General features: G+C 38.3%; 2 protein-coding genes across 2 annotated transcripts in view; one reads left to right on the top strand and one right to left on the bottom strand.

The window, feature by feature from the left end:
* The window catches only part of TAX1BP1 (Tax1 binding protein 1), a 92,905-nt gene extending 76,724 nt beyond the window's left edge, over window positions 1–16,181 (top strand). Inside the window, exons 15-18 of the mRNA XM_069586765.1 lie at window positions 3,128–3,311; window positions 3,654–3,802; window positions 13,590–13,672; window positions 14,276–16,181. Coding sequence (XP_069442866.1) covers window positions 3,128–3,311; window positions 3,654–3,802; window positions 13,590–13,672; window positions 14,276–14,477 — 618 coding nt within the window. The 3' untranslated portion in view covers window positions 14,478–16,181. The remainder of the gene's footprint in view (window positions 1–3,127; window positions 3,312–3,653; window positions 3,803–13,589; window positions 13,673–14,275) is intronic.
* Window positions 16,173–26,026, bottom strand: part of JAZF1 (JAZF zinc finger 1) — a 332,658-nt gene continuing 322,804 nt past the window's right edge. Inside the window, exons 4-5 of the mRNA XM_069586766.1 lie at window positions 25,280–25,449; window positions 16,173–18,537 (exon numbers count right to left, since the gene is read on the bottom strand). Of these exons, the coding sequence (XP_069442867.1) occupies window positions 18,361–18,537; window positions 25,280–25,449 (347 nt within the window). The 3' untranslated portion in view covers window positions 16,173–18,360. The remainder of the gene's footprint in view (window positions 18,538–25,279; window positions 25,450–26,026) is intronic.

Here is a 26,026-nt window from a genome sequence, read left to right as displayed (position 1 = left end):
TCCTTTTACCAGCTGATGGACGTTCAAATTATTTCTCATGTTTTGGTTATGATTAAGACTGCTATGAACATTCTCTTACAAGTTTTTCTGTGGACATGGCTTTCGTTTTTCCTTTTTTGAGTATATACTTAGGAAGCGAATTGCTAGCTTGTGTGGTATGTGTATGTTTTTAAGAAACAGATTATTTTCCAAAGAGGCTGTACCACTTTCCTTTCCCACTGCAGTGTATGAGCATTCCAGTTACTAGCCCTTGGTATTGTCAGTTTTTAATTATAGTCATTCTATTGGCTATGTAGGGTTGCTTTGTTACAATTATAGTTTAATTTCTCTGGACTAGGGTTTTTTAAAAATTATTATTGTTTCTTAATGTTAACCTTAAAGTTTTTTTTTTAATTGAAGTATAGTTGAGTTACATTATTGTGTTAGTTTTTGGTGTATAGCATAATGATTCAGTATTTTTACAGATTATATTCCATTATAGGTTATTACAAGATAATGGATGCCCCTGTGCCCCACAGTAAATCCTTGTTGTTTATTTTATATATAGTAACTTGCATCTGTAATCTCGTACCCCTAATTTGTCCTTTTCCTTTGGTAACCACAAGTTTTCTATATCTGTGAGTTTGTTTCTCTTTTGTATGTACAGTTGTGTGTATTTTTTAGATTCATATGTATATAAGTGATACCATGTAGTATTTATCTTTGACTTATTTCATCAAGTGCATGCATATATACATACACAGCATCTTAATCCAGTCATCTGTTGATGAGCCTTAGGTTATTTTCATGCATATCTTGGCTATTTTAAATAGTGCTGCTATAAATATTGGGGTGTATATATCTTTTAAGATAAGTTTTCTTTCTTTTTTTTTTTTTTCTGAATAGTCCTTGATGACTAACTGGTAACGCTCAGTATCTTTTCTTGTGCCTGCAGGCCATTCATATATATTCTTTTGTGAAATGTCTGTTCATATCTTTTACCTAATTTTTAAAATTGGGTTATCTTTTTAGATTTGGAGTTTTAAAAAATATATTCCAAATCCAATTTCTTTTGTTAGATATTTTGGAAATACTTTATCCCAATTTGTGGCTCATCTTTTCATTTTTAAAACAAACTAGCTTTTGAAGAGCAGAAGCTGCTAATTCTGAAGTCGTACAGTTCAATATTTTCCTTAATGGTTCAGGCTATATTTGTCCTATATGGAATTTTCACCTAACCCAGAGTTACAAAGATTTTTCTCCTATTTTTTCATCTAGTATATTTATATTTTCAGCAGTTATATTTAGATTTATGATTTATTTAAAATTAAGTTCTGGGTATAGAATGACAGTCAAAAAATTTTTATTTATATGCAGATAGCCAGTTTTTTTTTAACATCACATGTCTAAAAGAATGTGTTTTCCTCCACTGAATTATATCTTCATCTTTGAAAATTAATTGGCAATGAGTATGGATATATTTTTGGAATCTCTTCTATTTATATTAGGGTCAACATACTAAAGTCTACATCTGAATTTGGCTTGTGGTCTGTTTTTGTAAATGAAGTTTTATTAAAGCACATTGCCATGTCCATTCATTTCTAGGTAATTGTGACAACAGCAGAGATAGATTTGTGTAGCTTTGACAGACTGTGTTCTACAAAGCTGAAGATATCTACCATTAGGCTCTTTATGGAAAAAGTTTGCCTATGCCTGACCTATGTATTTATACTTATGCCCAAACTACTCAGTTGATTACTATAGCTTTTATAATAAGTTTTGCAATCAGATTGTGTAAGTCTTGCGGTTCTGCTTTTTTAAAAATGAGCTGTTCAGCACTTCTGTGTTTCCATGTACATTTTAGAATCAAGTTTGTCGATTTATACAAAAACCTGCTGGAATTTTGAATCAGTGAATCAATCTGAGGGGAAATTAATAGTATAAAAATAGGTTTTCCAGCCCATGAATGTGATACGTTTCTCCATTTCTCTTCTGTAACTCTCAGTAATGTTTGTGGTCTTTAGTTTATAGACCTTGTACATCTTTTGCTAAATTTATTCCTAAGTATTTTATCTGTTAATGCTTTTTAAAATAAAAATAATTTAAAAATTTTCATTTTTCAGTGTTGCTGACAATGTAGTTGGTTAATATAGTTGGTTGGTATTTTTTTTTTAATTGACCTTATATACTGCAGCCTTGCTTAATTAACTCATTCTCCTAGTTCTAGTAGATTCCTTAGGATTTTCCCACTTCTATGATCATGTCATCTGTGAATAAAGATGGTTTTCTTCCTTTCTAATCTGTCCACCTTAATCTTAACACTGTTTAGTACCTCCAGTATAATGTTGCATAGAAATGGTTATAGACCTTCTTGCCTTAATATTTGATCTTAGAATCACTTAGTTTTTTACTATTAAGATTCACTGTTGGTTTTTGTTAACTTCACTTTATTTTTTTAAAACCATAAATGCATGTTGGATTTTGTAAAATGTTTCTTTGTAAATTTGTTGAAATGATCAGTTTTTCCTTTAGTCTGTGAACATGGTGAATTGCATCGATTTTTGTATGTTAAACTTATTTTGCTTTCTTGTGATAAAATCCACTTGGTCATGATAATATTATTTTTTAATATTGAATTTGATTTCTTAAGTTGAGGATTTTTATATTAGTATTCGTGAGGGTCTGCAGTTGCAGTCTTCAGTTTTCCTGTGATGTCAATGGTTTGGATATCAGGATAATACTGGCCTTAAAAAAGTAAGCTGAGAAAGTGTTTTGGTAAGAGTTTATACAGGATTAATATATTTTTTAAAATGTTTGATAGAATTTACTAGGGAAGTAGTCTGGGTTGTTTTTTGCTTTATGATTTTTACTAATAGCTAAATTATAAGAGATTCATAATTTCCCCTCAGCTCAATGAAAAGGGTACTTTAATTGGCACAATTTGAAAATATATATTGGGCTTTGTCTTGCTTTCTGGTTTTGTTAAATGTGGAAGGGACATGTATGAGAAGTTGAAAACTGGCATTTCCAACTGTATCCTTTAAATATAATTGGGAAATCATTGTAATATTTTGGCTAAATGTTTAAGCTTTTCTTGTTATAAAATACTCAGTTGCTTTGCTTTTTCTCCTTTTTTTGTTAATTTTAGGAACATAAAAGGAGTGTAGAAAATCAAGCAGAAAGGAAATTGGAAGGTCAGAATTCCCAGAGTCCTCATCAGATCTCACAGTGTCTCAAAACAAGCTCAGAGAAAAGTGGTCATGTTCCTGCAGTATCAAATACACAACCAGTTCTTCAGTATGGTAATCCTTATGCAACACCAGAAACAAGAGGTTATTAAAACTTTTTTGTTGACATAAGCCAAATATGGAGGTTTTTCTTGGTTTGTATCTTTGTGGGATTAGAGAACTGTTCTGTTGGTATAATCAACTCTAATAGAAATCCTGTTTTATAACAAGCAGCTTTAATGTTTAACTGGCTTCATCTAGAAGCAATACACCGTGAATGAGGAGTCTATTTGCTTATTACACAGTTTAAAGGTCATTTGGGTTAAAAAGAAAAACATTTTTTGGATACACTAAAGTGGTTCTTTATATTCTGTTCATCTTGCAGTAGACAGGGATTCTAATTCTAGGACCAGGTTTTAACCTACTTTTCAAAAATTTTTATTTCAGATGGAGCAGATGGTGCTTTTTACCCAGATGAAATCCAAAGGCCACCTGTGAGAGTACCCTCTTGGGGACTGGAGGATAATGTTGTCTGCAGCCAGCCCGCTCGAAACCTAAGCCGCCCTGATGGTTTAGAAGACCCTGAGGATAGTAAAGTAAATTGAATTTCCATTATCTGAGCTTGTCCCTTTTATTTTCGTCTGGTGTAGAGAGTTAGGTGTGTGTGGGAAGAGAGAATATGATTGCTTGTGTGTACACATGATTGCTTGCTTCATCTTTTTGAATAAGTTTCGGAAGGATACTTTAGGATTTATTTGGAGAATGATCTCAGAATATTGTAGTTATAAGATAGTTTAATTTTTTCTAAAAATGATGTTCATTATAAATTTTCATTCTCCCAAGCATCATTTTTTATAATTTTATTTTTGTGCTGGGTCTTCATTGATGTGAAGGCTTTTCTCAAAAAGTGGCACGTGGGTGCTACTCTCTTGTTGCGGTGCCCAGGCTTCTCATTGTGGTGGCTTCTGTTGTTGTAGAGCACGGGCTCTAGGGCACTTGGGCTTCGGTAGTTGCAGCACTTGGGCTCAGTACTCGTGCTTTCTGGGATCTAGAGTACAGGCTCAATAGTTGTGATGCACGGGCGTAGTTTGTTCTGCAGCATGTGGGATCTTCCTGGATCAAGGATCGAACCTGTGTCTCTTTCATTGGCTGGTGGGTTCTATACCACAGGGAAGCCCCCAATGTAATTTCATCTTAAAATTTTTTTAAAAGTTGAGCCACAGTTGACCTGTAACATACCAGTTTCAGGTGTGCAACATAATGGTATTTGTATATACTACAAAATAACATAAGTCTAGTTAACGTCCATCATCTACAGTTATAATTTTTTCTTTGTGATGAGAGGATTTAAGGTCTGTCTTAGCAACTTTCAAATATATAATACAGTATTAACTGTAGTCATAGATGGTTTAATCTTAATTATCAGAGTAATTTACTGTATTCTTTTGATTATAGATGTTCTAGATTGGAAGAAGGAAAGTGTTAATGACAATATTATCCTCTGGAGTGCGTCTTTTCAGTTTTGCACTTAACTAATATATCCCATTTTAAATTATAAGGTGAACTCTTTGTTATCTTTAGCTTAGAAAGAGGAAGAAGTGTGTGTATCATAGTTTTTTAGAGAAATACTCTTGTAGACATCGTTTGTATTCAATCTCGGCAGCACAGTACTGATGGACTGATGGTAATTGAATCAGTTTATGTAGCATGATATTCTTTTTTTCATTTAGAAGATTTCTTTACCATTTAATAGAAAGACCTTTTTCTTACAGCAGCTCTTGTTGGATTTTCTGTGCATTAAGAATTTAAAAGAAATGCTTTATCGTGCTCTTTGCAAGTACAGTGGTATCATGACCTGTTTCTCATTTAATCTAGTTTGCTGCATTTAATTGCTATTAACCTTTGCAGAAACTGATCAGTGTTCAGACAGGCATGATTTTAGCCCTAGAGCTCAACACCCATAATGGAGAAAAATGTATTTCTCTCTCCTGCCTTTTGGCCTCCTGTGTCCATTACTGGGAATAATTAGGAAAACTGTCAGAACTTTTGTAGCCTATTTGAAGTCTAGAGTATTATCTTCCTGCTTTTTTACACCTTCACTTCACATTTTGCATATTTAATCTGATCATTCTTGGCACAGATGTTACATGTGACAAGCCCTTCTCTACTGTAGTCATCTGCTTCAGTTTAATTAGCAGAATGTTCTTTCTGATCTGTGTGCTTTGCCCTCCTGCAAACCCATGAGAAACAGTGTTAGAATCTTGTGCTCGTTTGCTGACATGCTTAAATTTGATAATGAGATGGAAGGGCTCTTAATAGGCACATTTTGGTAATTGTATTTTGCTATCAGAAAATTTTTCACATTAGACAAACTAATTTTCATTATATTCAGACCTTTTTTTTTTTAAAATTCTTGTCTTTACAACAACAAAAATCACTTGCAAATGAAATAGTTTAGTCATTTTAGTTAGAGTAAAGAAAGCAGATTTGAGTTGACCTGTTCCTTTTCTCTGGTTCTTTGCCCTTGGAAGTATTTAACAGCCATGGGACCTAGTACCTTTGAGTTGGGGCTGAAGCAGTTACAGGCCCCTCTAGTCATATTGCACCATATCCCCCATACTGCCATAATTCCCTCCCTTCTGCACCAAAAACTGTGTTTCTATCAGATCAAAAAGCCTTTTATGACTCACTCCCCTTTACCTAATAGTTGTAATAGCAGTAACTGTAACACTAATTATGATGATGGTGATAGCTACAGATGTTTCTGTAGTTTTGACAACCATTGTTTTAATATATTCACTCTCCATAGCTGTCCTATGAGGTAGGAACTGTTACTATTTCTATTTTAAAATGTAGGAAACAGAGATACTAACTGGCTTGCTTCAGCTCATACAGCTGGTAAGTGTACTACAGCCTCATTAGTTGGACTATGGAAGCTGTGGTTTTACCACCTATCAATCTATCTAAATCAGAGGTTCCCAAACTTCCTTAGTTCATGGCACCTTTAGCATCTCAGTAAATTTTTTTTCATAGAACTTCATAGGCTAAAAGAACTAGTAATGATTTCCTAACAAATGTGTAGTAATTAACCATTTGAAAAAAAATACACATGAAAGAAAGTCATATTTTTCTTAAATAACCTGTTCCAAATGGGATATATGTGGCTGTTGACCACCAGATGACTTCTCAAACCTTGAAATCAGATTGGACAAGCCATTTTCATTTTCTATTTCAAAGTGGTTTTCACCAGGCACCTGCTTTATATCTTAGCAACTGCCAAAATCTTAAGGATAAGATGTCATCGAAAGGAACACAGCACTGTCTAATGTTGAAACTGTGAGCTGTCTTGAACTAGTTGTTTACATGGTATCTGACAATTAGAAAATTAAAAATAATCCATAGTACCTCTGTGAATTTGCTTTGGTGCCCTAGCCTTCTGCACACTTTTTGGAATCATGGTATAAACCCTTACTACTCAAAAATATTATTGGATCAATACCATTGTCATCTCCTGGGAACTTGTTAGAAATGAGGAGTCTTTACCTCCACTCCAGATTTGTAGAGAATCAGACAAAATCTTTTAGTGGTCATATGCTTAATAAACTTTGAGTACACTAGGATGTTTAGACCAAAGTCCATCAGGCAAGGCTTAATTACTTTCTTTAACACACATCTCACTTTCCAGTTGTTTTTTTGTCTTTGTATAATGTGTTTCCCTTCCACCCGTACTAGCTTTACTTCCTTCTCCTCTATCTCTGAAAGACTGAGGCTCATACATTCTATTAATGTGTAGTTTGTTGGCAGCTTTCTACATGAATCCCTCACTGTGAATCTAGTATGCAGTGTTGTTGGCAGCTACCATGAATCCTTCACTGTGAATCACCCAACTAAAGAGAGAGAATTTTGGTATAGACATTTTTTTTTCTGATGAGCTTTTTTTTAGTTCTCAGAGGGATCTGTGATTTTCAAAGGGGCTGTGTGAAATGGTATATCATCGTGATTCTGATTTCCTTTTCCCTGATGGCTGATAATGTTGAGCATCTTTAATATGCTTGTTGGCTGTTTGTATATTTTCTTTGGGAAAATACCTATGTCTCTTGGCCATTTAAAAATAGAATTATTTGTCCCTTGCCAGATAGATGACTTAAAAGATCTTTCCTCCCATCTGTGGGTTGTGTTTTCATTCTTTTTGGTGATATCTTTTGCAGCACAAAGTTTTACATTTTGATGAAGTCAGACTTACCTATCCTTTTTTTTTGCTTGCACTTTTGGTGCCATATCTCAGAAACCATTGATTTATCTAAGGTAGCTCTAGCTTTTAATTTAGGTCTTTGGTCCATTTTGAGTTAATTTTTGGACATGGAGAAAAGTAACATTTTTGCAGGCATTCTTTTCCATTATGGTTTATTACAGGTTATTGAATATCCCTGTGGTGTACAATAGCATTTTGTTGTTTATCCATTCTATATATAATACTTTGCATCTGTTAGTCCCAAACTCCCAGTCCAACCTCCCTTCTCCCTGCTGTGGTGACAAGTCTGTTCTCTAAGTCTGCGAGTCTGTTCTGTTTCATAGATGAGTTTAATTTGTGTCATATTTTAGTATTTGTCTCTTTCTGACTCCTTCACTTAGTATGATAATATCTAGGTCCATCCATGTAGATGCAAACGGCCACTCTTTTTATGACTGGAAATTGCAACCCACTCCAGTATTCTTGTCTGAAAAATTCCATGGATAGAGGAACCTGCGGTCGCAGAGAGTCAGACTTGACTGAGCAACTGAGCAACTCCTACATATTCTGGTGTGTGTGTGTGTGTGTGTACATATATAGTGTGTATATATACAGAATATTATATATATTTATAATAAATATTCTATTGTGTGTGTGTGTATGTATATATATATATATATATATATATATATATACACATCACCTTTAGCTATTCATCTGTCAGTGGACATTTAGGTTGTTTCCACGTCTTGTCTATTGTAAATAGTGCTTCTATGACTATAGGGGTGCATGTATCTGAGAAGTGACAATTGAAAAGTAATAGAGATCTTATAAAATTATTTTCCTTTTAAAAAAATCTTTAAATTATAGTTATAAATTCAGTTGATATTCCTTCATTGACATAGTACAGGAAATGGATGTTTGTTATTGTTGTTCAGTTGCTAAGTTGTGTTCAACTCTGTGACTCCGTGGACTGCAGCACACCAGGCTTCCCTGTCCTTCACTGTCTCCCAGAGTTTGCTCAAATTCATGGATGTTTGGAGGAGTTTGAATAGTAACATCTCATGAAAAGAGGATGTTGACCAATATTAATAATACAGAGTTATGAGGGATAAAGATTTATTTAAAACTTTATGTAATAGTTACCCAGAGTTATTGATACTCTGTTCTTATGTGTTGGTTTTGGCCTTAGCACATGTTTCTTAAAGGATGTTCTTGAGCTAAAGTTATAATTATCAACTTAGTAAAAGCTCTATTAGGTGGTAGATCTTTATTACTAGTTCCTTAATGGCTCAGTGGTAAAAAATCTGCCTGCCACAGTAGGAGATATGGGTTTGATCCTTGGGTCAGGAAGGTCCTCTGGAGAAGGAAATGGCAACCCATTCTAGTATTCTTCTTGCCAGGGAAATTCCATGAACAGAGGAGCCTTGTGGGCTATAGTCCATGGGGTGGGGTGGGGTACGGCGGCTGTTGCAAAGAGTTGGACACGACTAAGCACCTAGACAAACAAAAAATGATATATAAATTATTTCAATTAATAATTCCTGGCAAAGGTTGAGAAATGCTGATTATATGAATCCTAATGATTCAAACGGTGTAACTGGGTGCATATTGATGGTTTGATCATGATTGTAGTTTTTATTGTGGTTGAATATATATAATGTAAAATTTGCCATCTTGACTATTTTATAATACATGGTTCTATAGTAGTAATTACAGATGACCCTTAAACAACATGGAGGTTAGGGGTGCCAACCCTCTATGCAGTTAAAAATCTGAGTCTAACTTGTCGGTCCCCTGTATCTGCACTTTCTCCTATATCCATGGCTCCACATTTGAGGATCCAGCCAACTGCAGATCATGTAGTACTGCAGTAGTTACTACTGAAAAAGTCCCACATATAGGTGGATCTGCTCAGTTCAAATCCTTATCATTCGGTGGTCAACCATATATTCATATTGTGCAACCAGTCTTGAGAACTCTCTTCATCTTGACAAAACAGAAATTCTCTATTAAATGGCAGTTCCATTCTTCCCCACCCCCCGCTTCAGCCTGTCAGCTGTCAAATTTGATTATTCTAGTACCTAGGGCTTCCGTGGCAGCTCAGCTGGTAAAGTATTCACCTACAATGCAGGAGATCCAGATTGGATTCCTGAGTCAGGAAGACTCCCTGGAGAAGGGATAGGTTACCCGCTCCAGTATTCTTGGGTTTCCGAGGTTTCTCAGACGGCAAAGAATCTGCCTGCAGTGTGGGAGATCTGTGTTTGATCCCTCCATTGGGAAGATCCCCTGGAGGGCATGGCGACCACTCCAGTAGCCTGGAGAGTCCCCATGGACAGAGGTGCCTGCTGGGCTACAGTCCATGGAGTCGCAGAGAGTCGGACATGACGGAGCGGCTGAGCACAGCACAGCAGCAGATCCCTCATATAAGGAGAGTCACATATAGTGTTTATCTGTTAGTGGTGGGATTATTTCACTTAACATATGCCTTCAAGATTCATTTGTTATAATGTGTCAGAATTTCCTTCCTTTTTAAGGCTAAATAATGTTAGTGTACAGCATACATTGTATGCATATGCCACAGTTTGTTAATCCACGCATCCATTGGTAGACATCTTAATTGTTTACACCATTAGGCTATGGTGAATAATGTGGATGTGACCCTAAGTGTACCAATATATCTATTTGAGTTCCCGTTTTCAGTTCTTTTGGACATATACCCAGAAATGGAATTGTTGTCTCATATGGTAATTATATTTTTATGATCATGATTGTGTTTTGAATTTAGTATGATTAAATGTATCTTTGTCTAAGAGATTAGTTAAATTTGTGATATGCTTTGATAAGGCAGTGGCACCCCACTCCAGTACCCTTGCCTAGAAAATCCCAAGGATGGAGGAGCCTGGTGGGCTACAGTCCATGGGGTCGCTAAGACTCGGACACGACTGAGCAACTTCACTTTCACTTTTCACTTTTATGCATTGGAGAAGGGAATGGCAACCCACTCCAGTGTTCTTGCCTGGAGAATCCCAGGGACAGGGGAGCCTGGTGGGCTGCCGTCTATGGGGTCGCACAGAGTTGGACACGACTGAAGCGACTCAGTGGCAGCAGCAGCATGCTTTGATAAAAAACAAGAATATTTTTATACACTAGATTTTGAATTGAGCATCCTGTGAGAAGTTTTGGGTTTCAAGTAGGGCTTCAGTTTACTGTAATATATTTCCTTTGCTTAAAAACCAGTTTGCACTAGAAACAGCATTATGCTGATGGATCTAAAGGTATATGAACAAGTAGGTGGCTTAGGCCTTTGTAGATTAAAATTCTATTGAAAATATTTTAAGAAAAATTTAATTATTTGCAATTGTTCATAAATACATTTCAGTGTGATATTAAGCAGTTTTGCGAAAATACCTAGGTACTTATATTTTAAAACCTGCTATTCAGAATCCTTTTGAGTTGACAACTTTCAGTGCTAAAACTTGATTATTTTAAGTGAAAGCTTTCTAAAATAGAATACTAATAAATTTGAAGTTTATTAATTAAAAAGTCAGTATTGAATGATGTCCTCACACTCTTTTAATGTATATAGTAAAGCTGTATGATGCAGTGTTGAAATCCTGTTGGATGTTTTTGGTTCTTGCCTACCTTTCTCTTTTTAACCAGTAGCCATTTTTTGTTGCTGGCAGTGAGCCTGCCTTCATAGCCTCATTTCCCTAATTTGTTGTATATAAGCTAGTACGGTTTGGAAATATCCAAGCTCAATGAGTAAAATGGAGTAACTGTATTTGTGAGTGAAAACTTGGTCCTTTTGTGTGACAAGACTGCCAGGGACTATATTATATTAACTGACTCCTCAGATTTTATTACATACTTAACCTATTCTCTTGAGTAAGTGGTTTCTTATTTCATGAACGTCTCAGTATTCTATCTAGAATTCTACTCCAGTCCCTCTACCTTTTTATTCTGGTAGAAAATAGAATAAGAGTTATCCTTACCAAATTATATATGGCTTAGAAAATATAAATTGCTTTTTTTTAATCCCCTTGTCCACATTTTATCAGTTGGGTTAACAGGTCTGATAGGTTGATCTGAATCTAGCACCTTTGCATCAGACTCTCTTGTTAGCTGATTCATGGGGGCAATGAATTGGTATAAGCTGTTCAGTTCATTTCAGTCGCTCAGTCGTGTCTGACTCTTTGCGACCCCATGAACTGCAGCACGCCAGGCCTCCCTGTCCAACACCAACTCCTGGAGTTCACTCAAACTCAACGTCCATTGAGTCAGTGATGCCATCCAGCCATCTCATCCTCTGTTGTCCCCTTTTCCTCCTGCCCTCAATCCCTCCCAGCATCAGAGTCTTTTCCAATGAGTCAACTCTTCGCATGAGGTGGCCAGAGTATTGGAGTTTCAGCTTCAGCATCATTCCTTCCAAAGAAATCCCAGGGCTGATCTCCTTTAGAATGGACTGGTTGGATCTCCTTGCAGTCCAAGGGACTCTCAAGAGGCTTCTCCAACACCACAGTTCAAAAGCATCAATTCTTCGGTGCTTAGCTTTCTTCACAATCCAGCTCTCACATCCATACATGACCATTGGAAAAACCATAGCCTTGACTAGACGGACCTTTGTTGGCAAAGTAATGTCTCTGCTTTTGAATATGCCATCTAGGTTGGTCATAACTTTTCTTCCAAGGAGTAAGCGTCTTTTAATTTCATGGCTGCAGTCACCATCTGCAGTGGTTTTGGAGCCCAGAAAAATAGCTGTTATTAAAAGACAAAAGGTAGTTATGAGATTTTTGGCTCCATTAATACATTTGGCACCAGAAGGTTGTATTTTATTATAATTCTCTCTCAAGAATTTCTAAATGTAGACTATGAAGAGACCCTTTATTATGTTTTTATTTTCTTAAATAGCATTTCAAAATTTTAAAAATTAATATATTTTATATATATATGAGAAAATTTTGTTTACTATTTTATATGTAGTTAAGCCGATTCGTATTTCAAGTATTGTTACTGGAGGGCCTAAATCTGGCAGCCAGAGTAATGTGGCACAGAATCACAATTTACCTGTTATACATATTAAGCTTAGCAGATTCAACTATGTATCATCTTCCCTCTTTGTATGTTTAGATTTTAAAACTGGATTTTAGTTAAAGACTTTTAATTTTTGAAGTATACGAAGTACTTGTCCAATATTCCTCAGCTTCTCAATCTCCTATTAGATTACTGATCCTGTTTTTCTTTTGCTCAAGTATAGCCTAAGGGAATCATTTGCCAACAGAAGTGTTTTCTCAGGTGATGCACATGGGCGGGGGAGGGTGGGGAGCCTTGTGTCACTCCACCCCCCCAACTCGTTCAGGAGGGGATAATTGTCAGAGTAACAGCGCGTAATGCCATCCTCGCCCTTGTTGATGTAGCAGCAGTGTGCAAGTCTGTAAAGTGACCACTGGGATGCAGGCATGGAAATCCAAACCAGCATTTTGATTTTGATCCCAACTCACATTTACAGGGTTTTCAGCAGGCTGCCTTGATAATCTGTTCATCAGGTAGTTAAATATTAAAAAAATTAATCTGATTATTTTACAACAGGGTTTTTGAGACCTGTAGTTGGTGCACTGCTTTGCTTTTAACACGGTTTTCCAGTTGAATTTTCTCATGTATTTGCCAACAAAATACACATGCAGACCTCATAGATATTTCTAGTTTTCCTTTAATTTCTACGTATTGTACAGTGGATGTATATTGTCAAAGATCCTGCCTGTCGTAGGTATTTAATGAGAATAATAGGAAAAGTAATATAGTCTTAAGATTTTTATGATAGTGGCCCATGTATGGATGATAAAAATACGGTAAAGTTACCTACATATAGGTCAGAAGTCTATTGATCTTCCTTCATTCACACATTCAGGTGTAGTACACGTTCCATTCCACTGAATATTGCTTTTTATTTCAAGGTAAGACTTAGTCCACAGTGAAATACTCTGTAAAAACAAATTACTTTCAAACTTCTGTTTACAGGAAAATCCGATGACAACAGAAGTAAAATTTTCTAAAGTATAATCTTACTTCCTTTATATGGTGCTTGATTAAATTGAGGGACTTCTTCTTGGTTTCATTTTTCTCAAAAGTTGCAAAAATTGTTCTTTGCCTAGGAAGATGAGAAAGTGCCCACTGCTCCTGATCCTCCAAGTCAGCATTTACGTGGGCATGGAACAGGCTTTTGCTTTGATCCCAGGTAAGTTCTCTCTTTTCTGTGTAGAATTGGGATTACCAGTGGTTCGCAGTGTATGGTCCTTAAAAGTTTGTTAGAAATGTGTGTATGATCCAGGGCTGTAACTCAGACCTCCTGAACCCAAAATTCTTGCCGTGGGGCTCAGCGATACGTATTTTAGTGTAACCGTGCAGATGGTGCTGATACATACAGTCCTTTGAGAGCCAGTGCTGTAAACAACTTTAGTTGTTAAACTGAGTGAGCGCTGTTGGGAAATAAGTTCAATTAATCTTTATAGTTTTACAAAAGGCATATTCTGTTAGTCAACAATGGAAGAATTCTTGTCACTGAGTCTCATTTCACATAATGTGATTGTATTTTTTCGATTTGATGAGAAAAGGTTTTTGTCAATCTAGTTGTTAAATAAATTTAGCATCTTTATAAGTGGTTTACATAGTTGTCAATAGCAAGCTTTTAGGACCAAGAAAAAGGTTCCTGGAGTAACTGAAGAGTTTCAAGGTAAGTTAAGCTGATACTAACTAGATAAATGCAGTCTTGCCATATCTGAAGATTACTGCTGTTAGAAATACTATCAGACATGTAATTCTTTCATTTTATTTCCTCAAGCTTTGATGTTCAGAAGAAATGTCCACTCTGTGAATTAATGTTCCCTCCCAACTATGATCAGAGCAAATTCGAAGAACATGTTGAAAGTCACTGGAAGGTGTGCCCCATGTGCAGCGAGCAGTTCCCTCCTGACTATGACCAGCAGGTGTTTGAAAGGCATGTACAGACCCATTTTGATCAGAATGTTTTAAATTTTGACTAGTTACTTTTGTATTAGGAGTTAATAATACAGTTGAAAAAAAAAATCACCTCAAATAGAGCACTAAGGAGACCACAGGTGTCACTTTCGTGTACCCTCTAGCGCACTTTTTGACCAAGAGCTACTTTGAGTTTGGTGTTACTAGGGTCAGGGTCAGTCTTTGGCTTATCACTATCAATAAATGTAATTTTAACCTCTGTTAATCTTACCTGCTTAGGAAATTCTTATGTGTTTGTATATTTATTTCCCATTGTGCAAAATTATATGAATGAAGGAAATAGGGATTATTTTAGTGTTACCACACTGAAAAAAAAAGATGTATAGTGTTATTTAGCAGAATATTTACAAGATTCTGTTGACCTTGTTGTTTAAGCATGACTATTAAAAATTATGTAGTAAAAAGAATTTATCGTAAGTCTTGCAAAGTAATTCTTTGAATACAGAAACTTCATAATTTAGCCCATGAAAAAATTTTTTAAACTTCTTTAGAAAGGGAGCTGCATGTAGAATGAGATCACATGTTTGCAAGATAGCAATGATAGCAACTATCCTTTTTATATTTCAGATGTTTGCTTTAGGAATTAATAGAAAGCGTATTTTGCTAATTTTATGTCTGAAAAACTTTAGAATACCTGAATAATTATTTTAAAGCCATCCTAAAGTTGTATTTCTGTCTGATGGGGAAATGGAACAAGATATGTTGGTCTAATTGCTTTATATTAAATGATCTACTGAACAGTGGTGGTTGCGGCATAAAAATCACAGAAAATGTATTTTTTTTCCTCATTTTCCTGATAAGAGTATAACTTAAAAAAAAATGTTCTCAGTAAGTGATTAAACATGTAATGCATAAACCCAAATCAAACTGATGCATTTTTTATGTCTTTGATGTGTATAGCATTGACATTAAAGTGGACACATTTTTAGAGGTATGTAATTTCAGTCAAATCTATTTGTGATCATCTTGAATGTCTTTTTGGTCCGGGGTCTTAAATTTTCTTAAATATAGTACTCTTTTAGAATATAAATGTTAAGAATTTAAAATATAGACTTTTTGATTTTTCTTTTTATAGTTATTAAAATACTTTAGCTTGTCTTAAGCATACTAGTTATCTAAGATATGAACCTAACACTCAGTATAGGGCATTTTGAAGTGCTATATGTAAATTGTATATACACCATCTGACTTGTATTTGTGTATCATTGAACTCCTTTAAAAGGTTTGAGTCCAGGGCAAAACAGTATTAGGCAGTCAGGTGCCGGATGTTAGGACATGGCAGATCTGGGATGCTGTTGTGAGGAATCCACACAGGATTTAAACTTCAGGCTTAAAACGTTATAGGCTAAGCAGAATATAGTCAGGTAAAATATGTTCAACAGTAGGAACAGATAATAATTGTAGACCATGCTAACCTAAAAGTATACTTTGAATAGTATAGACTACTTACTACCAGTGAAATGAAATTGTTCATACTAACCTATTTTTAAGTAGCTTCTAGCCCCAGGCTTACAAATAGTTTACTATTGATAGACAAAACAATGCGATCCATGCAAAACATCGATGACATCTACATGTGTCAGCTGAATCCAAAAAATGGGCAGCCTAAAAGCAAGGTCCTGAATGGATGTTCGTTTCTGTGGCAAACTGGATGCTGGCCTTGATAATGGATGCTAATGAAAATAAAATAAAGAGCCGTGTTTATTTTGGGTCAGAGGCAGTTTATTTTAAATGTGATTTCATTTACAAGCAGCTTTTCTTGACAGGAATTTTATTTAGTTGCCTTCAGTTCTAAAACAAACCTCTGTTGCTTTCAAACTTAATGTGCTCTGTCCCGAACAAAACATATGAAAATATAATTTAAAGCACAGTTTTCACAGACACAGTACAATACATTCACTATACACGGTATAACAAAATATTCCCATCCTTACCTGTTTAGTAATACTGTCACAATAAGTAAATAGAAACTGGAATTTGTTTTATAGTTGAAAGAAATCTAACATGCACAATGACTAATGACTGTTTAGCAGTTGAACTACTGACCCAGCCTACAAGTTTCTTGCACTAGAAGGAGCAAAGCTAGATGATAATTGTTGGCCTAAAAAAATTTTGGTCAATTGTAGGTAGATATGAAATAGCCAAGTAGGGCCTTCTTATGCACCAACTAGTTGCTTCTCATGTCTGGATCACCCTTTAACACAAGGGTAACACTGTACGTTCAGGACCAAGACTACTCTTAAGAGATCTGAGGAAATTTTTAGAGGGCAGTGTCTATAAATACTTTCAATTCCCTCATTATGAGGGACTCAATGATATAGAAGCTTACCCATCTGGCTAACAGAATTGTCTTCCTTTCAGAACATGTGAAAATTTGAGGAGGGACATCTGCTTCCTCCCATCTGTAAGACTTTCAACAAATGGAAACATAGGAAGAAAGTTACTTTTTTATAAGCATTTCGAGTTTGATTTTCACCAGTTTTGTGGGCAGTTAGCCATCTCAAAGCAATTTTTATTGCATAATTAGGCAATTGGTAAACTCATGTTTAAGGAATAGCACTTGGGAGAAATGAACACTCAAGGCATGATGGTATTGTTGCTAAGAAAAACTTCAGGAATGGTCCAGACGTAGTTACACTCTTAACGGGTCATGTATTAGTCACTCTTTGACCACCTGCTGCAGTAAGCACTTAATTGTCAATAAGGCTCAATTTCATATTTCAGCAAAATGTCTTATAAAGCTAAACAGACGTTTCCAATGAGAATACAGACATCTACAATGTGATGGGAAAAAGTGCCTTTAAAAAAATTCTAAAAACACAATGAGCATGAAGAGGTGATGGGGTCTTAATAAAATGGTCCTGTTTGAAACGTGCTTGGAATTTTCTTATTTGCAACCCACAGGTTGGTTGGGCAGTGGTTGCAAGAATTGGCAACACATAAAACATTAATCTGTTGGCAATAGAGAACTACAAAGTGCTTTAAAACTTCACCTAAAGATGAAGATAGAACTAAATTTTACACAAAAAAAATTTGCACTTAAGTATTTCAAAGTGTTTCCTAACAGATTTAAGGGAAAAGTATTTAACTAAACTAGTATCTTGGTCCACAGATATCAATAGGCATAAGTTGAATCCCTTGCACCCAGCAGGCACTCAATGAATGGTAAACTAATGCGTGAACTGAATAGACTTTTGTACAAAAATGCTATTGTATAACTCTAAAATGAGAAGTCAGATGGCAAGATTCTCAGCCTTTTAAAGGGCAAAAGGATTTGCACAATAATATAAAACACAGAAAGCACACCCTTTATGTATGTTATTTAAATATGAAAATATTTTTAGCATATTATGTTAAACATTCTTATTTATATTTCCGTTACCTAAAGTCTTTCTACTCACAAGTACTAACTCCATTATGTAAGGCATGGTAACCAGTTGGATAATGAAGGTATTATTTTGGTTTTGAACACAATGAGTTGATGTGTTGAAAACTTCAATCACATTATAATCTTGGGGGAAACAAAAACCTCAGTGCTAGCCCCTCCTCCCCCCTCCCCAGCTGATACCACTGCAATACAACTAAACAATATGCATCATGCCCTCGGTTTTAATCTTGGTTTGGGGAAAATGTGCTGAAGAACCTAGAGCTTTTTGTTTTGTTTAGCACCTTATATCAAAGTAATGAAAATGGGTATGATGATTACATGTGCAAATGTACAAAATCATTAACTCTACAAAGATACATCATTCCAAAATTACAGAAAAAATTTAAAGCATGCATGTAATTCTTTAAAGGGTTGCTGAATGCTTCCCCTGAAAAAAGGTGGCTGTTTTCAAAATCAGCAACTGCTGGTGAGGATTTCTTGGCACAGTTACGACCAGCATGTTATTGCTGCATCTTCCTGATAATCTCAGCCGACACCGGGGGATGGAAATTGATTGTGTGATGCCGCAGGCCCTGAGCTGTCTTGTAACTCTTACCACAACGACATTTGAATGGTTTACGGACACGAATCTGTGTTCTGTGACCATTCTTAGCATGGTACTTTATGCCGTTCACATTCTGTGGAGAAGACAAAAATATCATATGTTAAATGGTGTCACCCAACTGTCTGATGGGGAAAACCTTAGTGTGGGTCTGACTGCAACTGGACATCTCTCAGATGGCAACTGTATACAGAACAGGCTTTCGTTAACTCCAGTTGTGACCAAAGCAGTCCAGTGTGTTCACTGTGGTCTGTGCAGACAGGGTTATGCACACAGCTACCCCAAGGCCATTTCAAGTAGGCCTCAGTTACTTTGAAAGTACCGAGTTTGAGTTTTACATAAAATACATAGTTAAGACTCATCGACTGTACAGGCATAGTTCTGTCTGAAGAATGTTGCCAGTGAACAATTATATAAATCTATCCAAGATAGCCCAAACAAAAAAATCTAAAAGAAAACAAAGGGTAATAAAAGTTCAAGACGTATAAATTCTTGACTGGAAACTCAGCATGTCTTGTTCCCAGCCAATCATGATAATTCCTACCTTAGAGAATTTTTGTTCTTTTTCTACTCTGCATTAAGCCTGTATCTCTGCCCATTTAAATCCTGCCCCAGTACAGTTGTGTGTTATTAAGCACCTGTGGGCAGACAGGATGCTGCTTTTATTTATGTACTACATTCCAAACATATATTGAACTTTGAAAACGTCAGTTTCTGAAATTCTTAGCAACAGAAGACTTCCAAACTTCAAATTGGCATATAAATCCTAAGTGATACATGAAATATCTGCATGCTCTCTGGATTTCTGTTCGTTGGTTTTGCTAGCTCACATGCACATTCTGTTTAAGACTTCATGCCTAGAATCACTATAGATTTAACCAGATTACTTTTCCTTTATCCCAGTTAAATGGCAAGTAAACAGACTTGGGGCATTTAGTAAACTGATGGAAGAACAAATGGCAGAGATGGTACTAGAACATGGATCTTAACTTCCAGGTCAGCTACTGTCAGGTTGAGCACTAGGGGGAAAGAAAAATAGGCTTGAGTTGCTGAGCATCAGTCACCAGAAGAGTGGGCTGCTATTCAAAGTATTACCTGAGTGTAGGCCCATTGAGCCCAGTCCTACGCCCAACTAAAGGATTCCAACATAACCATCTTCTACTTCACAGGATGCCCTTGTCGAGCTCCCAAAGAATAGGAACAAGCTGCTGCTGTTTAATGAGCATCAAGCACAGTGCCTGGCACATAGTAGATGCTCCACAAATATCTGAGTGAGTTTGTTAGAACATGCTTCATTCTGGAAGAAATTGAGAGATTTGCCATGAAACAAAATATGTTCAGTGGTTATCACTGTATTTCCCTATTGGAGATGCACCGTGCACGTTAATTCTTTTTAAAAGTCCTATGGAAGAGAATCCTTTTGACACTGTTGAACCCAGGGGCAACAGATAGCAACCAGTTGTCTACGCTTAAAAGAATCTTGTAGTCTGTCTGGTGAGTTGAAGCTCAAGGACAGATAAAACTTCTTCCCTAAAGGCCCAGCTGTCAGCGTTCTGCCTCTTCAGCTCTTGTGGGTCTTGCATTAATCCCTGCATGCAGGGCGAGGAAGCCCTTCACTGGTCTTCTAGAGGCATGCTAGCAACTAGGAGACTGCCGTGGTAGGGTGTGGAGAGAGCAGTGACCATGCAGAATCCGACCCATTAAGGGCGACCAACCCCTTGCCGCTCCAGCTATCCTACCAGGAACCCAGGCACATGGGTAAAGAAGCCGACCTGTGTATCTAGCCCCCAGCTAGTACCCCACTGCAGTGGCATGAGAGACCCAGGTGAGAGCCACCTAGCTAGGGCCAATATACAAAGATAAGCATTGTCTATCAGCCCAATAGTTAATGGGGTACCTCGGGGTTGTTGCTTTCTGTGGATGAGGAGTTACTAAAACATTTCATAGTGAACTTGTAAGAAGGATCATTATAGATCCAGGTACCCCTGTGTGTTAAGCAACTCCAACAGGACCAGAACTTAAGATACTCCATCCAGGCTGAGGTTTTTTTTCTTTTTTTAAATAAGTGAGGCAAGGTGTGAAACTAGAAATTGCTAAAGCCATGGGAAACCTGTCCAGTGTGAATCCAGATCTGGAGTTAAGCAGGGGAAGGTCATGTACAGGGTTGAGGTGATTCCAATAGGATCTGTGGTCTGTACCCAGTTTGAAAGTAAATGCTGTGTTGTGTGTGGCTGTGGGACTGATAGATACGTCAGCTTTGTTACTCTGGAAAAATCAGGAAGCCAGCTACACGTATGGAAACATGGCAGCTCTGGGTTGACCCCAAAGAGCCTAAAATAAACTACCTTACCAGCTATCTCTCTTTGTTGCTGTGACTTAAAATGTTCACAAGGGTCATGGGACAACCTTCTCACAGATGTTAGTTATATCTCTAATCAGATGTAACATTTCCCTATCTGTTCATTCACAGATAACTATGGGAACTTCACTTTCCAAGACTCAAAAGCTTTGCTGAAGCTCCTAACTGCAGAGATCCTGAAATGAGTTTGGTCTTTCAAAAATACTCACAATGACAAAAATAAATGTCAGGCAACCTGAAATGCTTATTAAATCCTCTGATCTCTGAAAAGGAGAAAGAGGATTAAGCTCTGACAGGGCAAGGAATGTCACTAACAGAACTTTTCCTCATGCCAAGCACTTGGTATCTACTGTCTTATTCAGCACTCAGGTTTTAACTAAAAACTGACACTCATAGAAGTTGACTAGGTCACGAAGCTGGTAAGAGACAGAACCGAAATGGGAACCCAGGGATGCTTGGCTCCAGAGCCCCTTTCTCCCCCAGAGTCCACGCACCTAATGTGCTGTTAATTAGGGCCAGCTGCTAGTCCCTAAAAAATTCTTAAAAGTTGGGAAGGACTAGGACACTCAGTCTGGAGAAAACTGTCTATGACTTACAGTGATCTGACCCAGGAAGGGGCACAGCATTAGGTACAGAGGAGGACCTGAGGTGGCACTGGTTCTTTTCCATGCCTGCTGAGGGAACTGATCCAATCGAACAACAAAATTCTACTCCAAATCAAATCATGAGAGCTAAAGTTAGGACACCACACACTGGGCCACCATGCCTTAACTATTTGATCTCTGTCAGTATTCAGGCTTGTGTAAGTACAATATGTAATGTGTACCATATAAAATCCTAACTTTCAGTTTCCTGTGAACCTTGATGATCTGATGTGGAAGAAAAATGAAGAACCCAAAGCTGGGCTTGGAGATGGTGAAAGTGTTAGTTGCTCTGTCGTGTGCGACTCTTGGCGACCCCATGGCCTGTAGCCCGCCAGACTCCTCTGTCTGTTGGATTTTCCAGGCAAGAACACTGGAGTGGGTTGCCATTTAAGCTAAACAGTGAAGGCATGTGGAGCAGCATGGTGACACCCCACCTGCCCCAGAGACGGCACTGCAAGTCTTCCTCTGTCATACTTGACATAGCAGCACATGGGATGTCCAGAGCAAGTCAGGTGGGAACCAGGTCTTTTTCTCCCATGGTTATGACCGTAATCTGTGTTCAGTGTAGGTAATTGTAGACATGGAGAAAGTAGAGAGAAGCCTAAGAATGTATAACAGAGTCACAGTTTAACATCTGAGGTGTTTCAGTATTTTTTGCTTTGTATGTATGTGTGTGTGTGTGTGTGTGTGTGTATATATATACACACACACAAGATTGGATTCCCTCATCAATATTTTTTGAAAATAGCATAAATTTCTAGGAAAATCATGGAACTGAAGAATATGAACATTTTTAAAAGCTCTATTTTCTGCCAAGTTTTATCCAGAAAGGTCAGTTATGCTCCCACCAGGGCTTCTAGGGAGACCCTCAGGAGAGGCAAGGAGATTAAGATCCACTGAAGGGGAGAAAGGCTGAAGTGTCCTTCTTGGGAAAATCTGGAGCTACATGTGTGCTTGACTGTAATCTACACAGATGCCAGAGACCAAGCTTGCTTTATGCTGCTGAAATGCTGTGTTCTCTGTGTAGCCAAGGACTCTTTCAGAGAAACTTTGTGCAGAACCAAGGTGGATGGAATCAATTGTGCTCCCGGCCTGGAATGTCTGCGAGGAGCGCAGAAGAATGAATCGTGTTGCAGCTCTGGGGTTCCGTTAGTCAGTGGGGAGCCCACATTGCCCCCTCTTCCTCATGCATTTTGTCTTTATCCCTTTATCCTTAGGGTATTTACTTAATGTTCTGGATGTGAGCTGCATGCAGAAGGGTCTTTGAGCTGTAAGCACTTGGGCTAATAAGATCATAAGTGCTCTGCCAGTTGTGTGAACAGATGAGATAGAAAGGTCAGATGATAGAACTTTAGGATGAGGGGGAACTTCAGTCTGGGAAGCTGGTAAGGGCTCCCACAAACATTTGAGCTGTCCTTTGAGAAATGGGAATGAAGACAACGAGAGGAGGGAAAGGGGGGCATTTAGAGGCAAAAGAATTAACATGGGAAACCACTGTACTGCTGGCTCCTGTGCCCTACTCTATATGAAGTCTGGGCAGTTAGATACTCATCTTCTCTCAGTTCTGCAAATGCCACTGAAATGGTGAGAAGAGCTGATCCTGAGTCAGTGCCCAAGAGCCTCGTGGATGAGAAACCCCCTGCCAATAGGCAGGGCAAGGATTGAGACATGTCTGAAGCTGGCCATGGGGATGAACAAGATGGCAGCCCTTGTGGATTCTGCCTGACACCACAGTGCACTAGCTCATAATGCCCTCCTCTCACCAAAATCCAATCCAACAACCATGCAGTAAAGAAGGTGAAACAATTACACTAGAGAACACCACTGCCCTGCAGCCGGTGACTTCCCAGGAGAGAGTGAGACTAAAGAGTTAGGTAACATGACTAGCTTTACCTCAAGCAGCTGGTTAGGAGAAGCAGTTTTGCATTTGTTGGTGTCCCTTGCACCATTACCTGGTATTCTGGCCCAGGAAAGGAAACTCACACTTCCCTCATGGAAATCACGACCACTAATTGCCACCCTTGTCATTTGCCAGTCTGTGGTATTGAAACAGGCAGCCTCCACAGCCCAAGCTTCATGCAATTTTCTTTGGGCCTTAGATGGAGAAAGGACACTCCCCCAAAGCCCTCATCGACCTAGATGTAAACAAACTGCAGGAAGGCAGAAACTACTGGAAATTCAAGAAAAAATAGAAGCAAAAGAGTAATGACAAGAAAGTAGAAGTGACCAGGCAAAAGGGATGTAAAAACAGAATGAAGCCAGAGGTGGAAAGAGAGAAGGCTTCACCCTCTTTGGCCAAAATAAAGAGTGTAGCTTACATTCCCTTTATTTAAATAAAGGGTGTAGCTTACATTCCCCTACCTTATTTTTTGTTTATCAGTCAGTTGCGGTCTGGGTTATTACTTTGCTCCCTCTTTTAACTTAGCTGATGTGTAAGACACCCCTAAAACAGTGTTTGGACCCTTGGGAGAAGACAGCAAGACAGCGAAGCACGGTGTACCAGCTCCTGAGAAGCATGGAGGGCAGGCGTATCCAAGGGCAGGCGGGACACAAGAGCAGTGTCCTTGTCCAGCTTTCTCCATTTTCACATAGAGAAGAGAAAATCCTTTCTGCAAGCAGAGCTGTCCTCTGGACAAACTAGTTTCTTGAACAATCCCTTGGGCTCCTGGCTTCCTGAGGTAACCATTTCATTCTTTTCCTACCCCCACCCCACTACCACGATGCCTTCTGACCCACAAGAATGTACGTGTGCACTGGGGACATGGCACTGCATCAGGGCACACTCATGGGACCTCACATCTCCATCCTGGGGTTTCATCTGGACTTTCCATGATAAACATTTAACCGTGTGCAGAGTTGGTGAAACCCTGAGCCACTTACCTATGATACATTTGTGCTTTATGCTTTAATATCAGGAGCAGGAACTAAATACTAAAATAATTGTGTGTGTGTGTTCAGAGACATATTGAGGGAATAACACAGGAAGTGCTTATGCTATCATATTTTTCAAGCCTTTCTTTAGAAACAGTCAATCTGCTGAGCTTTGGGGAAATTAGCATCACAGGCACTGAATCTGTTTTTGATTTTTATTTTTTTCACAGTTGGATTTAAAAGAGCTGCTAATGCTTCATGGGAAAGTCTGCAGATTTGCTTTCTTGAAATGTCCTCTGGACCCACACTTGCATGTATGGGTGTTTCTCAGTGTTTTGTCCCTTGGAGTTTTTCTCAATAGAGAATTTAGTGCCCCTGGCTCCCCTGACAGCCAGAGTCAGGCCTGCAGAGACACAGGTTTTGTGCCGTCTACAGAGACTTTGCTGAAGCTAGAGCTGATGGTTAGGTGTGAAAAATACCAAAAGCCCCCTTTTTCCTCATCTCTTTTCATGCCATTGGGGGGAAGTGGGCAAGGGCTTCCTTAGCTGGAAGAAAATACCCTACAATGTTTTCCAAAAGAGCTCTGTGAACCGTCTATAGGCTTTAAGACTTCAAAGTGGTCTGTGAACCACCTGCAGATCCAGCCAAGGGGAAAGGTGTTTGGCAGACAAACAGGTGACACATTTTATATTCTGCCTGATTTGACATGAATTTGAAGAATATCAAAGACATGATCCTCCCACAACTACAAAAAAAATCTGACCTATAGTTCCCACACAGATCAGCAAAGGGGAAAACCCACCCAGAGACCAGAGCTAGCCCTGACCTGAGGGCGGCCATACACCCAATCGGCTCCGCAGAGGGAAGCACCTCTCCCCAGACTCAACTGACACGGCTTGCCATTTTCCATCTGGTTATGCCAAGCGAGAGGGTATTTCTTTTACCTTGTATCTCTTTTTACATCCAGGAACCGGGCAGGCAAAAGGCTTCTCCTCCCCTCCGTTCATGCACATGGAGCTGAGGATGGCTTCAGAGCTGATGGCACTCTCTGTGGTCCAGGACTCGTCACTATCTGACTCCTCATAATCCACCTCCTCCTCGTCGTACTCGCTGCCTGCGGGGCCAGAGCAGAAATGCAAGGAGCGTCAGGAGTGTCCCTGCAGGACAGGAGGCATGGCAGTGAAGGGACAGGCAGCTCCAACTGCCCTGGAAGAGGACATCTAGGGCACCCAGGGACTGCAAGGGCATCTAGTCCCGAGGACAGCCCTGAGGGGGAGGGTATCTGTTTTCCCATCAGAGAGACCAGGGTTCATGGTAAGGAGTTAGCTATGCAAAAACTTGAATGCAATTCTTCAGCAAAGGTGACTGCTATAACCGAGCACGACAGATAGACCCCTGTCCCAACACACACATGCACACACACACACAGGAGGCACATGACACTTCAATGAGTAGAATTCTGTCCCCTTCGTTTTCATGCTTTATCACCATAGTAAATACAAAAATCTGTGGGAGGGGTTACCTTTTACACTTACTAGGTATTTACACTTCAGTGGGAATTCATTTCAGATCTTTTTCTTTACAAGCTGAGCTGGGAAGACCACGAAGAAATGTGGCACCAAAGGGAGATAGGGAGCAGGCAGCTGAAACACCCAGAGCTCTGGGGGCACGATGTTGTCATCAGCATGCAG

The sequence above is a fragment of the Ovis canadensis genome, chromosome 4 (assembly GCF_042477335.2).
Source record: "Ovis canadensis isolate MfBH-ARS-UI-01 breed Bighorn chromosome 4, ARS-UI_OviCan_v2, whole genome shotgun sequence".
NCBI lineage: Eukaryota > Metazoa > Chordata > Mammalia > Artiodactyla > Bovidae > Ovis > Ovis canadensis.
Note: the sequence above shows the minus strand (reverse complement) of the source record. Positions and strands in the feature narration are given on the sequence as shown.